The sequence below is a fragment of the Oncorhynchus keta genome, chromosome 35 (assembly GCF_023373465.1).
Source record: "Oncorhynchus keta strain PuntledgeMale-10-30-2019 chromosome 35, Oket_V2, whole genome shotgun sequence".
In the NCBI taxonomy this organism is placed as follows: domain Eukaryota; kingdom Metazoa; phylum Chordata; class Actinopteri; order Salmoniformes; family Salmonidae; genus Oncorhynchus; species Oncorhynchus keta.
The window spans coordinates 6,473,116-6,489,563 of NC_068455.1; the positions used below are offsets into that span (position 1 = coordinate 6,473,116).

A 16,448-nucleotide genomic window follows, 5' to 3' on the forward strand; every position below is an offset into this window, starting at 1 on the left:
TCAATAACCATGCAGTACAATAACCAGGCAGTTTAATATCCAGCTGTTCAATAAACAGGAAGTTCAATAGCCAGGCAGTTCAATAACCAGGCAGTTCAATAACCAGGCAGTTCAATAACCAGGCAGTTCAATAAACAGGCTGTTCAATGAACAGGTAGGTCAACAACCAGGCAGTTCAATAAACAGGCAGTTCAATAACCAGGCAGTTCAATAACCAGGCAGTTCAATAACCAGGCAGTTCAACAACCAGGCAGTTCAATAATCAGGCAGTTCAATAACCAGGCAGTTCAACAACCAGGCAGTTCAACAACCAGGCAGTTCAATAACCAGGCAGTTCAACAACCAGGCAGGCGCATTATAGTCCATCTCAACATGACAACTACCAAGAGGAGAAGGTATGATGTCATCCTCTCCCTCAGCTCCTCTTTTCTCCTTCAGTTAAAAGACTGAGGGATATTAGGCAACCATAAAAGCCAGTGTTTTTGTTGTGTGTTCTACTGAATTATGTTTGTATTTGAAGGATTTGAGAATTATTTTATTGAAAACCTTTAGAGAGAGCCCATGCCATGGGGGAAAAGAAAATGTATTTATTCTGAGAATTAAATTTGATTTGTTGGCATGTGCTATTAATAGTTTAAGATTTGATGGAAAGAACAAAGAACAATTACTGTAATCATAAATATAATTATAACTCCTTTATTAGACACATAACGTAACAGTAAATTCTGGGTTTCTCAAAGATACTCTTGTGTATGGAATGCCCCTGCTTACATTTACAAACAAAATACAATTAGCTTTGCTATTATATCATTAAAACATACTTATAGCATTTTCTTTTATAAAGTAATCTACTCTTTTTTTAAATATATTTTCTGATAAAGTGTCATGACAATGAGCTTGTAATTAGCAAATACACTGAACAAAAAATATAAACGCAACATGCAACATTTTAAAACATTTTACTGAGTTACAGTTCATATGAGGAAATCAGTCAATTTAAATAAATTCATTAGGTCCCTAAATCTATGGATTTCACATGACTGGGAATACAGATATGCATCTGTTGGTCACAGATACCTTTAAAAAAATCGATAAAATGCAATTGTGTTCGTTGTCCATAGCTTATGCCTGCCCCATACCATAAACCCACCACCACTATTGGGCACTCTGTTCACAACGTTCAGCAAAACGACGCCATAAATGTTATCTGTGGTTGTAAGGCTGGTTGGACGCACTGCCAAATTCTCTAAAACGACGTTGGAGGCGGCATATGGTAGAGAAATTAACATTCAATTCTCTGGCAACAGCTCTGGTGGACATTCCTGCAGTCAGCATGACAATCGCACGCTCCCTCAAAACTTGAGACATACGTGGCATTGTGTTGTGTGACAAAACTGCACATTTTAGAGTGGCCTTTTGATGGATGGACTATCTTGGCACAGGAAAAATGCTCACTAAACAGGGCTGTAAACAAATTTGTGCACTAAAATTGAGAGAAATAAGCTTTTTGTGCACATGTAAAATTTTGGGGATCTTTTATTTCAGCTTATGAAACATACCAACACTTTACATGTTGTGTTCATATTTTTATTCAGTGTTTGTGCCCTTACAACCTAAATAGAGTATTTATAGATCTATTATATATATATATATATTATAGTTATTAACACATCTTGCCAAATCTCAATAATCTATAAAGACAAAACACAAGTGTTGTTTTGGCTCAATGTCTAAGGCCGGGATTCAATCCGATCACCGATTTGGACAATGCGTCATTTTAAAGATAATTTTCCGATTAAGCTGACATATGCCACGTTTATGGTGAATGTGATCTCCGTGAACGCACGTGCATAAGCGGACAAAGCGCAATCGGATTGAATCCTGGGCTAAAAGTGGGAGGTTTGTCAAACAGTGACTCCGTGGTGAACACAAACACATGTTGTCAGTAGGAGGGAGGGAAGACAGACGTCACAGGCCGCATGTTTCATCCTGTGAAATCTGTTACTTTGACTCCATCAGATGTGTTGTTGCCCTAATCTACACGTTGGACCTGGCAGTGTAGTGCATTGCCAACTATATATAACGTTCAGCAACATTGTAACGTCTGCACATAAACTTTAAAGATGGTCGCCAAAAAAGGCTGACCGCTGCACGATTTCAGTTGTATGTACAGTACCTGTCAAAAGTTTGGACACAACTACTCATTCAAGGGTTTTTCTTTTAAAAAAGTATTATTTTCTACAATGTAGAATAATAGTGAAGACATCAAAAACTATGAAATAACACATATGGAGTCATGTAGTAACCAAAGAAAGTGTTAAACAAAATCTAAATACATTTTATTTTTTGAGATTCTTCAAAAGTAGCCACCCTTTGCCTTGATGACCGCTTTGCACACTCTTGCTTGGGCCAAGAAACATGAGCAATGGACATTAGACCGGTGGAAATCTGTCCTTTCGGCTGATGAGTCCTTTTTTTGGGGGGGGGGGGTCTCTTCCCAGTGTCTTTGTGAGATGCAGAGTAGGTGAACGAATGATCTCCGTATGTGTAGTTCCCACCGTGAAGCATGGAAGAGGAGGTGTGATGTTGTGGGGGTGCTTTGCTGGTGACACTGTCTGTGATTTATTTAGAATTCAAGGCACACTTAACCATCTCATCTGTTTTGCGCTTAGTGGGACTATCATTTGTTTTTCAACAGGACAATGACTCAAACACACCTTCGGTCTGTGTAAAGGCTATTTTACCAAGAAGGAGAATGATGGAGTGCTGCATTAGATGACCTGGCCTCCGCAATCACCAGACCTCAACCCAAATAAGATGATTTGGGATGAGTTGGACAGCAGAGTGAAGGAAAAGCAGCCAACAAGTGCTCAGCATATGTCAGAACTACTTCAAGACTGTTGGAACAGCATTCCAGGTGAACAGCTGGTTGAGAGAATGCCAAGAGTGTGCAAATCTGTCATCAAGGCAAAAGGGTGGCTTCTTTAAAGAATCTAAAATATATTTTGATTTGTTTAACACTTTTTTTGGTTACTACATGATTCCATATGTGTTATTTCGTAGTTTTGAGGTCTTCACCATTATTCTACAAATGGAGAAAATAGAAAACATAAAGAAAAACTTTTTAATGAGTAGGTGTGTCCAAACTTTTGACTGGTACTGCATATCTGTATAAAATAGTTGACATATACTCATAAGTACTAAAGTACACGTTGGTATGAATCACATAATTGGCGAAGACGAAGAAGGATAAAGTGGCTGTGCAAAAGGTAAAGCATATCTATATAGAAATCCTTTAAAAACACAGAGACCCTGTATCGTGGTCTGAGTGGAGCATGAAGAAAAGTACAAATTGACAGTTGAGTGAAAAGTTAGGTGGGTGGCATCCTAAATGGCACCCTATTCCCTATGCAGTGCACTCCTTTTGACCAGGGCACATAGGGACCTAGTGTACTGCATATGGAATAGGGTGCGATTTCGGGGCAAAGCCTCAGTTATCAATTAAGACAGTGAGTGTTGGTTGTTTTATGCGGTCTCTTTCTTCTCCTTCTGGGCAGAACGACGGATCTTCATCTCAGTCAGCTGGATGTAACGGAGAACGTTGGTGTCTGGAATACAAAATACATTTTTTTTTAAAAAGGATGCTTTAGGAAAAATAAACATTACATCAACTGATTTATTAATGGTGATTAAAACCCCAGGGTGAACTTTCGCCAGGTGAGTTATAGGTTTTAAATCTATCAATCTGGTTGGGGGTTAGCCAAAATGGCAGTCTTCCATCCAATTGCTTTGCAGACATCCAGTTGGACTTGAAGTCACTGTCAAATGAATGCCATGCTCAATTCCATTTTAATTATTGATTGCCTCAACAGAATGTACCTGTCTCGACTGTACCTCCTGGAAAATAAAAATACTTTTTTTTTTCTTCTCGATTCCAAAGAAACAAATCCATTTTTTGTGGAAAATGGTGTATCAAATGGAATAATATGTGAAATGAGCATAGGGTTAGCAGACCCTCACCTGCTGGCTGCTGTTTGTGGGACTCCTTGAGGTAGTGAAGGGCCTTGTGGAAGTCTCCTAGGTGATAGTAGGCCACTCCAGAGCGGTACAAAGCCTTGAAGTGGTCCCCTTCCTTACGCAGCACCTTCAGACAATACTCCTTCACACGCTCATAGTTGACCAGCTCCATCTGCAACAGGCACGCTGGGAAGAGAGAGAGGCACAGTGGCGTGTAATTCATGGATGCCAAAGGAAGCCAGGTCGTTCCCCCCCCCAAACAAAAATTGACCAATCATGTTTTTTCTTTAAACATACAGAATTATGCAGTTTATCTGTCTGTGTTTCATAAATGTCCATTAATTCGCAAAAGGCTAAATGTATATCACTGGAGAAAGCATCTGGACAAAACTGTGTCCCTGCTTTATCAGTATGTGTAGTTCATCTATCTGATGCTGTCTGGTCAAAAAGAGTATGACACTGTTGTCGCCCATAGCATTGAATGCAAGGGAAGCCAGCGAGCTTTTTTTTAATAGCCAATCAGCGTTGAGCTAAACCATGTGAGCTCAGCTGTGATTGGTCCTGAAACACCAGTTTGGATTTGGCTTCACACCAGTGACATCACATCAAAAGCCAAACACAATTTACAGAAGACATTTTAATTTCTCTCCGGTGGATAGCGAGCTAGCTAAAATTGGCCCTTTCCTAAATCAGTCATGGGTGGCGATAGGGATTTGGACTTGTGGTTTTACTTAATTTTTTGTACTGGCCAATGATTGTGGCCAGTGATTCTGATCCAACCATAAATGAATACGTTGTGTCCCTGGCCTGAGAGGATGGAAGTTCAACATGCTAACTAGCTAGCCTGGTGCATTGTTTCCCATGAAAGGAAATTACTCACTGGTAACCCCCAAAACCAATTCCTCCTTTGGCCGCCTCTCCTTCCAGTTCTCTGCTGCCAATGACTGGAACGAACTGCAAAAATCTCTGAAGCTGGAGACTCTTGCCTCCCCCACTAGCTTCAAGCACCAGCTGTCAGAGCAGCTCACAGATCACTGCACCTGTACATAGCTCATCTGTATACAGCCCATCCAATCTTCCACATCCCCATACTATATTTATTTATTTATTTATTTATCTTGCTCCTTTGCACCCCAGTATCTCAACTTGCACATTAATCTTCTGCACATCCTACCATTCCCGTGTTTAATTGCTATATTGTATTTACTTTGCCACCATGTCCTATTTATTGCCTTACCTCTCTTATCCTACCTCATTTCCACATGCTGTATATAGATATTTCTACTGTATTATTGATTGTATGTTTGTTTATTCCATGTGTAACTCTGTGTCGTTGTTTGTGTCGAACTGCTTTGCTTTATCGTGGCCAGGTCGCAGTTGCAAATGAGAACTTGTTCTCAACTAGCCTACCTGGTTAAATAAAGGTGTTCTCAACTGGCCTACCTGGTTAAATAAAGGTGTTCTCAACTAGCCTACCTGGTTAAATAAAGGTGTTCTCAACTAGCCTACCTGGTTAAATAAAGGTGTTCTCAACTGGCCTACCTGGTTAAATAAAGGTGTTCTCAACTAGCCTACCTGGTTAAATAAAGGTGTTCTCAACTAGCCTACCTGGTTAAATAACGGTGTTCTCAACTAGCCTACCTGGTTAAATAAAGGTGTTCTCAACTAGCCTACCTGGTTAAATAAAGGTGTTCTCAACTAGCCTACCTGGTTAAATAAAGGTGTTCTCAACTAGCCTACCTGGTTAAATAAAGGTGTTCTCAACTAGCCTACCTGGTTAAATAAAGGTGTTCTCAACTGGCCTACCTGGTTAAATAAAGGTGTTCTCAACTGGCCTACCTGGTTAAATAAAGGTGTTCTCAACTGGCCTACCTGGTTAAATTAAATAAAGGTGTTCTCAACTAGCCTACCTGGTTAAATAAAGGTGTTCTCAACTAGCCTACCTGGTTAAATAAAGGTGTTCTCAACTAACCTACCTGGTTAAATAAAGGTGTTCTCAACTGGCCTACCTGGTTAAATAAAATAAAGGTGTTCTCAACTAGCCTACCTGGTTAAATAAAGGTGTTCTCAACTAGCCTACCTGGTTAAACAAAGGTGTTCTCAACTGGCCTACCTGGTTAAATAAAGGTGTTCTCAACTGGCCTACCTGGTTAAATTAAATAAAGGTGTTCTCAACTGGCCTACCTGGTTAAATAAAGGTGTTCTCAACTAGCCTACCTGGTTAAATAAAGGTGTTCTCAACTGGCCTACCTGGTTAAATAAAGGTGTTCTCAACTGGCCTACCTGGTTAAATAAAGGTGTTCTCAACTAGCCTACCTGGTTAAATAACGGTGTTCTCAACTAGCCTACCTGGTTAAATAACGGTGTTCTCAACTAGCCTACCTGGTTAAATAAAGGTGTTCTCAACTAGCCTACCTGGTTAAATAACGGTGTTCTCAACTAGCCTACCTGGTTAAATAAAGGTGTTCTCAACTAGCCTACCTGGTTAAATAAAGGTGTTCTCAACTGGCCTACCTGGTTAAATAAAGGTGTTCTCAACTGGCCTACCTGGTTAAATAAAGGTGTTCTCAACTAACCTACCTGGTTAAATAACGGTGTTCTCAACTAGCCTACCTGGTTAAATAACGGTGTTCTCAACTAGCCTACCTGGTTAAATAAAGGTGTTCTCAACTAGCCTACCTGGTTAAATAACGGTGTTCTCAACTAGCCTACCTGGTTAAATAAAGGTGTTCTCAACTGGCCTACCTGGTTAAATAAAGGTGTTCTCAACTGGCCTACCTGGTTAAATAAAGGTGTTCTCAACTGGCCTACCTGGTTAAATTAAATAAAGGTGTTCTCAACTGGCCTACCTGGTTAAATAAAGGTGTTCTCAACTGGCCTACCTGGTTAAATAAAGGTGTTCTCAACTGGCCTACCTGGTTAAATAAAGGTGTTCTCAACTGGCCTACCTGGTTAAATAAAGGTGTTCTCAACTGGCCTACCTGGTTAAATAAAGGTGTTCTCAACTGGCCTACCTGGTTAAATAAAGGTGTTCTCAACTGGCCTACCTGGTTAAATAAAGGTGTTCTCAACTGGCCTACCTGGTTAAATAAAGGTGTTCTCAACTGGCCTACCTGGTTAAATAAAGGTGTTCTCAACTGGCCACCTGGTTAAATAAAGGTGTTCTCAACTGGCCTACCTGGTTAAATAAAGGTGTTCTCAACTGGCCTACCTGGTTAAATAAAGGTGTTCTCAACTAGCCTACCTGGTTAAATAAAGGTGTTCTCAACTGGCCTACCTGGTTAAATAAAGGTGTTCTCAACTGGCCTACCTGGTTAAATGAAGGTGTTCTCAACTAGCCTACCTGGTTAAATAAAAGGTGTTCTCAACTGGCCTACCTGGTTAAATAAAGGTGTTCTCAACTAGCCTACCTGGTTAAATAAAGGTGTTCTCAACTGGCCTACCTGGTTAAATAAAGGTGTTCTCAACTGGCCTACCTGGTTAAATAAAGGTGTTCTCAACTGGCCTACCTGGTTAAATAAAGGTGTTCTCAACTGGCCTACCTGGTTAAATAAAGGTGTTCTCAGCTAGCCTACCTGGTTAAATAAAGGTGTTCTCAACTGGCCACCTGGTTAAATAAAGGTGTTCTCAACTGGCCTACCTGGTTAAATAAAGGTGTTCTCAACTGGCCTACCTGGTTAAATAAAGGTGTTCTCAACTAGCCTACCTGGTTAAATAAAGGTGTTCTCAGCTAGCCTACCTGGTTAAATAAAGGTGTTCTCTAACTAGCCTACCTGTTTCTCTACGAGTAGGGTGAGTCAACATGTGTTTTCTACTTGCACCAACACACACACACACACACATACATACACACACATACACACACACACACACACACACACATACATACACACACACACACACATACACACACACACACACACACACACATACATACACACACATACACATACATACACACACACACACACACACACACAGAAATGAGTAACATGGACAGCCACATCATATGTAGCTTATGTTGATTGGACTAAATAGTTTTTTTGGTATCTTTTAGTTGTCACTGTATTAGACGAAGCAGAGGTGATTTGATGATGTTGAAATGGTGCTGGAATAGTGGAGGCAGTTCCTGTTTTATTTGTGACTTCCTGTAACTTTCCATGGTTCTAAATCAATAGTTGGTTTCGTGATTTCCGAAAGCATTAACTTCCTAGACAACGCTGTAGGTCATGCAAGATGTTTGGTGGGCTTTATGGTAGAGGGGGTCCAGACGGAAGCCACTTCTCAGTAAAAAGGTACATGACAGCCCGCCTGGAGTTTTTCCAAAAGGCACCTGAAGACTCTCAGACCATGAGAAACAAGATTCTCTGGTCTGATGATACCAAGATTGAACTCTTTGGCCTGAATGCGAAGCATCATGTCTGGAGGAAACCTGGCACCATCCCTACGGTGAAGCATGGTGGTGGCAGCATCATGCTGTGGGGATGTTTTTCAGAGGAAGGGACTGGGAGACTAGTCAGGATCTAGGAAAATATTAACGGAGCAAAGTGCAGAGAGATCCTTGATGAAAACCTGCTTCAGAGTGCTCCGTTTTTTAATTTCTTTGTATTTTTATAAATTAGCAAAAAAAAATCTAAAAACCTGTTTTCGCAATATCATTATGGGGTTTTGTGTGTAGATTGATGACGGGAAAAAAACAATGTAATCTATTTTAGAATAAGGCTGTAAAGGTAACAAAATGTGGAAGAAGTCAAAGGGTCTGAACACTTTGTTTATCACAGTGGCAAGGCATCAGAACTAACAGGTTATAGAGCAGACAACGCAATTATCACAACACATGGTGGCATTTATATGGCATTTATATGGCATTTATATGGCATTTATATGGCATTTTTTCCCGGGCTTGACTTCCCCGGTGATTTTCACCCACCCACCACTACAGAATTATGAAAAAACAATTCATTTGAATTTGGCGAAACATAAATTAGATGTGAACGGCTACTGACAATATAAAAGTAAATGTCAATCTGTCAATCTTAATGCCTAAATTTGACAGCCGGTTTAGTACAATTCTAAGCACAGGCATTTGGAAATGCTGGCAGGTGACTGGTGAATATCAGGTGCATATTCAGAGATTATTTTCTCAGCCACGTTTAAACGTTAGAATAAGCCTACAATTAATCATGGCGGGATGGACAATGGACATAATGATGGTGGTTATCATGATGATGAAGATGATGATGATGATGATGAGGATGGTGATGATATAGGGCAATAATAAACCATTAGATCTGAGGTCTGTAATGTGTGGGGCGATATCGAACCCCGTGTCCTTATATAAAACAATAGAACAATTACGTAACGATGATCACATACCTGCCAGACTGTTGTAACACTCCAGCTCGGCGTTCTCCATGGCACCTTTCTGCTCGTCCGTCAGGCTGTCTGATTTGGTCATAGTAGGCAGCACCGAGGAAGGAGACTTAGAGCTGGCTTCAGGGTCTCCCAGCACCCGGCACAACCCCTTCATCTCTAATAAAGCACGGTGGTACTTGCCAATCGCCTCCCGGTACTTCTTGTCCTTGTAACACTGTGTGCCTTGCGTCTTGAAGTCAATGGCGCGCTTCACAACGTCCGCGGGTTCGGACCGTTCAGAATTAGGCGGTTTGACAGCGGAGCTGGCGTGCTGGTGCTGCCGACCGCCGTGTTGCTGGTATCGGGCATCCCTGGGTCGGTTACCGGGAGGCTGAGCACACTGTTGCAGCTTCGGGGTACCACTGATGTTGAGGCCGCCAGTTACCGTAACACCATCTACTCTAGAGATGCCATCATACCCAGTCTGGTTTACACTCATCTTCTCGATAATAAATTAGACTACTTATTCGACGCGCTTTACACTCAAATGATAGCCAAGTCGACACAACGTCTGTCTGGTTATTCTAGAGGAAATATATAGATTCAGTCCTGCATCGTGCCCGGTTGTCTTCACTGTTTTCGTGCATCCCCTGTTTTCTACTTGTGGCGCAAAGTGGTCTGGCGCTAGGCAACACTGGTGCCAGCCTGTGACACCTCGCTCGCACGTTACAGCCTGTATCTTCTGGTGACGGTGGAATCGGCCGTGCGTGCATCCGACTCTCCCTTTCCTTATATAATCATGATTCTAGAATCTCTGCCATGGATTTCTTTCGACAAAAGCCTGATGCGTGGCGCATCTCGCTTCTTCTGTAGCCTGTAGCCTACCTCAAAAAGAAGAACCGCAGCAACTAGATAATGAATGCCGATAACACGCTATGCCTAGGGTTTGTGTGTTCAGCAACCTGTTCCCTATAAAAAATACATTTAAAAAAGTCAGATATATTGCGCTCATATGTGCGCAGAGGCAGTGTAGATTTGTGGTGCGCGCTCCGTGGTCCCATGGGTACCATGATGTCATCCCGAACAGTCACTTAGGGCAGCCCCCCCCGGATTTAGAAGGCAGTTGTTAACAGTGTTACTATCATTGCAGGCTGATGGTCAATCTACTGCGATAGAGGCAGATATCTATCCAGGACATGGTCATACGGGTTTCTTTTGTATTATTATTTAGTCTAGGCTACTATTCAGATTCAGCACCACACCCATGTGGACATTGCAGTGCAAAAATAAATATCCCTACATAGACACTGACCACTGAAGTGCAGCTGTTAGGGTGCGTCTGGAAGTTCTGCCACTTGGGCGGAATGAATCCCAGATGAGATGTAAATATCAGTCAGTCACTGACCCCTTGAGGTCCGCATTCTGCCTTGTAATTAAAGGCTATAGGCCATATGGTGTTCAGACATACCCTTTCATTCCAGGGCTTTTCAACAATATCCCATTAACTGCACGACTCGGATAAGCCTATAACAGTGACGGTCGGTGCCGTTTCAGATGAGGGAGGACGATACATATATATATATATTTTATGAGCATGGCTTTATTTCTACTTCATTATATTGGATGACTGTCATTCATATTCCATTCACCCAGTTCAATGTAACATTGACAGGTTTAGCATTAGTTTAGGCTACTGCATGATACTCTAATGTTCTCTATACCCATCATGAGGTTGAAACAACCTAGACTATGAATGAAAGTTTACAACGTAGGTGCACACAGATCAGAAATTCAAGATGACAGACATTGACACACATTCAATACGGCCTTGCACAACCTTGCCTGCATCTAGCTGATCTAGGATGTAATCATTAGTCCCACAATTGCAAACGAGAGTTTCTATTGGACAAAATTCAGGTATGTTTATCCTTATTTTGTTCTGTTTGCTTCCGTTTAAGAAACATTTTTCAACAGAATCGGTTGAATGAATACAACCATGATCACGCGTTAACACAGTTCACTTTCATAGCAGCCACGTTGTATTCCTTCTGGCATCTATGCACTCTCCTCTTCTCACCTTTTCTCTTCGCTTGTGGACTTCTGTGCACAACACATCAGCTGCTTGTGGCCAGGCAAAAAAACCTTTCCAAGCCAAACCTTCAGATCATAACACGTAACCACAAACTATATCGTTGTCACCATATTAGCTAATGTCATGGTCAACATAGCTACTATGTGGCAATACATATATAAAACCAAAAGCTTACCTTGACTTGGAAGAGTTCCCGTGTTGGATAGCCATAGTCAGCTAGGTAACATAGCATCCATCTCTGTTTGAGCCAGGTGTTTGATTACAAATATCTCTCTCTCTCTCTCTCTCTCTCTCTCTCTCTCTCTCTCTCTCTCTCTCTCTCTCTCTCTCTCTCTCTCCCCTTAATTTTTGAAGAAATGTATTTGTTCAAAACTGTTCAACTATTCTCTTTCTCTCTCTTTGAGTCAACTTCTCACCACATTTTATGCACTGCAGTGCTAGCTAGCTGTAGATTAAGCTTTCAATACTAAATTAATTCTCTGATCCTTTGATACTATCACACTACTTTACGGTAAATAATGCAAGCAATGACTAACTTCTCTGAACAAGGGAGAAAAACATCACCAGATTCACAGAGAATATCTTACATAGTATGAAGAAGCAATACTCCAAACCACATATTTAAACTATGGGTTAGGGTTAAAATACTATGTCTTTTATTTCACCTATTTAAACAGGGAATCACATTGAGATTACACATCTCTTTTACAAGAGAGCCCTTTTTTATTTGACCTTTATTTAACTAGGCAAGCCAGTTCAGAACAAATTCTTATTTTCAATGACAGCCTAGGAACAGTGGGTTAACTGCCTGTAACTGCCTGTTCAGGGGCAGAACGACAGATTTGTACCTTGTCAGCTCGGGGGTTTGAACTCGCAACCTTCCGGTTACTAATCCAACTGCTCTAACCACGAGGCTACCCTGCCGCCCCTGTACACATTACAATAAAAACAGGATATTAAAACATACACATGTGTATAAAACAATATAATTCCGCACAATAAACAAAAATAAACATTTAATAAAACCAATCACATTCAACTACATAGAGGTCCTCAGTCAATAATGTAAACTGCCTGAGTGGCACCAGCACATCTAACTACAGTGAACTCTGCATATTGTTAAACAAATTAGGGGCAAAAAAAAACTAAATGCTGATTTTCCCAAATCTGTGGAGACTGAAGGTATCTCTAGTGTTATCCGTTCCCGAGAACGGGTTTGGTAGCTTATGATTCTTATCATTATTAATTATGTTATATATGAAGGGAGTTTCTGTCAGATTGCTTTGTAAATAAATCAAAGAGAATGCAGCTATCTTCTTACAGACAGAGAGGTCAATCCCACATTTCATACAGACTACAATGAGTCCTAAAATTGTCCCCTGTGATAAAACGTATTGCTGAATGGTAGACTGCAGCCAAGGGTTTTGAAACAGAGGTTGGCCGCGTGTATGGCAACAATATCACTGTAACGGTCTGGGTGTCGTGGGTGTGAAGTCAGGCGCAGAAAACAGAGAGTTAAATATAGTGTGCTCTTTTAATGCACACACGGTGAACACCGGCCACCCCACAAAACACTGGGTGCTCAAAACCAAATGCCCCAAACGCGGGGACGAAAACAGTCCACGAACATAAACAAACACGTTCGTCTCCAACACACACAAATGTTACAATAATTAATCCCGCACAAAGAAACAGGCCTTAGTATTAAAAGCCCAACTAATTACTAATGACTAATAAAGCCCAACTAATTACCACAAATTCATAACATGTGTAACCAATAAACACACAAGGAGGGGGAGGAAAGGATCAGTGGCAGCTAGCGACAACTACCGCCGAGCTCCACCCGAACGGGAAGGGGAGTCACCTTCAGTGGCAGCTAGTAGGCCGGAGACGACGACCGCCGAGCGCCACCCGAACGGGAAGGGGAGCCACCTTCAGTGGCAGCTAGTAGGCCGGCGACGACGACCGCCGAGCTCCATCCGAACGGGAAGGGGAGTCACCTTCAGTAGCAGCTAGTAGACCGGCGACGACGACCGCCGAGCGCCACCCGAACGGGAAGGGGAGTCACCTTCAGTGGCAGCTAGTAGGCCGGCGACGACGAGCGCCGAGCTCCACCCGAACGGGAAGGGGAGCCACCTTCGGTCGAAGTCGTGACAATCACCAAAATCCAATACAGGGTTGTTTGAACAATCATTCTCCCGTTTTTATTACTAAGGCATGATTTATTTTGATATAAAAAAAACTATCTTGGATCTTAACTTCTTAGTCAGATTTTTTATACGCGTCAGCGTTACGAAGGACAACTTGTCATCAATCCAGACACCCAGGTACTTATGTTCTCAGTCCCTTCCTGTCCTCCCTGTTCACCCCGACTGCATGGCCAGGCACGACTCCAACACCATCCTTAAGTTTGCTGACGACACCACAGTGACTTGATTAGTGTAGTGTCAACAACGCAGCTACTGCCAGCTAGCCTACTTTAGCAGTACTGTATCATTTTAATCATTTTAGTCAATAAGATTCTTGCTACGTAAGCTTAACTTTCTGAACATTCGAGACGTGTAGTCCACTTGTCATTCCAATCTCCTTGCATTAGCGTAGCCTTTTCTGTAGCCTGTCAACTATGTGTCTGTCTATCCCTGTTCTCTCCTCTCTGCACAGACCATACAAACGCTCCACACCGCGTGGCCGCGACCACCCTAATCTGGTGGTCCCAGCGCGTACGACCCACGTGGAGTTCCAGGTCTCCGGTAGCCTCTGGAACTGCCGATCTGCGGCCAACAAGGCAGAGTTCATCTCAGCCTATGCCTCCCTCCAGTCCCTTGACTTCTTGGCACTGACGGAAACATGGATCACCACAAATAACACTGCTACTCCTACTGCTCTCTCCTCGTCCGCCCACGTGTTCTCGCACACCCCGAGAGCTTCTGGTCAGCGGGGTGGTGGCACCGGGATCCTCATCTCTCCCAAGTGGTCTTTCTCTCTTTCTCCCCTTACCCATCTGTCTATCGCCTCCTTTGAATTCCATGCTGTCACAGTTACCAGCCCTTTCAAGCTTAACATCCTTATCATTTATCGCCCTCCAGGTTCCTCGGAGAGTTCATCAATGAGCTTGATGCCTTGATAAGCTCCTTTCCTGAGGACGGCTCACCTCTCACAGTTCTGGGCGACTTTAACCTCCCCACGTCTACCTTTGACTCATTCCTCTCTGCCTCCTTCTTTCCACTCCTCTCCTCTTTTGACCTCACCCTCTCACCTTCCCCCTACTCACAAGGCAGGCAATACGCTTGACCTCATCTTTACTAGATGCTGTTCTTCCACTAACCTCACTGCAACTCCCCTCCAAGTCTCCGACCACTACCTTGTATCCTTTTCCCTCTCGCTCTCATCCAACACTTCCCACACTGCCCCTACTCGGATGGTATCGCGCCGTCCCAACCTTCGCTCTCTCTCCCCCCGCTACTCTCTCCTCTTCCATCCTATCATCTCTTCCCTCTGCTCAAACTTTCTCCAACCTATCTCCTGATTCTGCCTCCTCAACCCTCCTCTCCTCCCTTACTGCATCCTTTGACTCTCTATGTCCCCTATCCTCCAGGCCGGCTCGGTCCTCCCCTCCCGCTCCGTGGCTCGATGACTCATTGCGAGCTCACAGAACAGGGCTCCGGGCAGCCGAGCGGAAATGGAGGAAAACTCGCCCTCCCTGCGGACCTGGCATCCTTTCACTCCCTCCTCTCTACATTTTCCTCCTCTGTCTCTGCTGCTAAAGCCACTTTCTACCATTCTAAATTCCAAGCATCTGCCTCTAACCCTAGGAAGCTCTTTGCCACCTTCTCCTCCCTCCTGAATCCTCCCCCCCCTCCTCCCTCTCTGCAGATGACTTCGTCAACCATTTCGAAAAGAAGGTCGACGACATCCGATCCTCGTTTGCTAAGTCAAACGACACCGCTGGTTCTGCTCACACTGCCCTACCCTATGCTCTGACCTCTTTCTCCCCTCTCTCTCCAGATGAAATCTCGCGTCTTGTGACGGCCGGCCGCCCAACAACCTGCCCGCTTGACCCTATCCCCTCCTCTCTTCTCCAGACCATTTCCGGAGACCTTCTCCCTTACCTCACCTCGCTCATCAACTCATCCCTGACCGCTGGCTACGTCCCTCCCGTCTTCAAGAGAGCGAGAGTTGCACCCCTTCTGAAAAAACCTACACTCGATCCCTCCGATGTCAACAACTACAGACCAGTATCCCTTCTCTCTTTTCTCTCCAAAACTCTTGAGCGTGCCGTCCTTGGCCAGCTCTACCGCTATCTCTCTCAGAACGACCTTCTTGATCCAAATCAGTCAGGTTTCAAGACTAGTCATTCAACTGAGACTGCTCTTCTCTGTATCACGGAGGCGCTCCGCACTGCTAAAGCTAACTCTCTCTCCTCTGCTCTCATCCTTCTAGACCTATCGGCTGCCTTCGATACTGTGAACCATCAGATCCTCCTCTCCACCCTCTCCGAGTTGGGAATCTCCGGCGCGGCCCACGCTTGGATTGCGTCCTACCTGACAGGTCGCTCCTACCAGGTGGCGTGGCGAGAATCTGTCTCCTCACCACGCGCTCTCACCACTGGTGTCCCCCAGGGCTCTGTTCTAGGCCCTCTCTTATTCTCGCTATACACCAAGTCACTTGGCTCTGTCATAACCTCACATGGTCTCTCCTATCATTGCTATGCTGACGACACACAATTAATCTTCTCCTTTCCCCCTTCTGATGACCAGGTGGCGAATTGCATCTCTGCATGTCTGGCAGACATATCAGTGTGGATGACGGATCACCACCTCAAGCTGAACCTCAGCAAGACGGAGCTCCTCTTCCTCCCGGGGAAGGACTGCCCGTTCCATGATCTCGCCATCACGGTTGACAACTCCATTGTGTCCTCCTCCCAGAGCGCTAAGAACCTTGGCGTGATCCTGGACAACACCCTGTCGTTCTCAACTAACATCAA

The 16,448-nt window shown here is 43.5% G+C and overlaps 1 protein-coding gene across 1 annotated transcript; it reads right to left on the reverse strand.

The window, feature by feature from the left end:
• Positions 1–680: 680 nt before the first annotated feature.
• LOC118369111 (tetratricopeptide repeat protein 9A-like) lies at positions 681–10,422 on the reverse strand. The gene is made up of 3 exons (XM_035753593.2): positions 9,394–10,422; positions 4,021–4,203; positions 681–3,608 (listed from the first exon to the last, which is right to left on the reverse strand). Exons 1-3 carry the CDS (start codon positions 9,869–9,871, stop codon positions 3,526–3,528), a joined length of 744 nt encoding a protein of 247 aa, XP_035609486.1. The 5' UTR covers positions 9,872–10,422; the 3' UTR covers positions 681–3,525.
• Between the last annotated feature and the right edge of the window lie 6,026 nt (positions 10,423–16,448).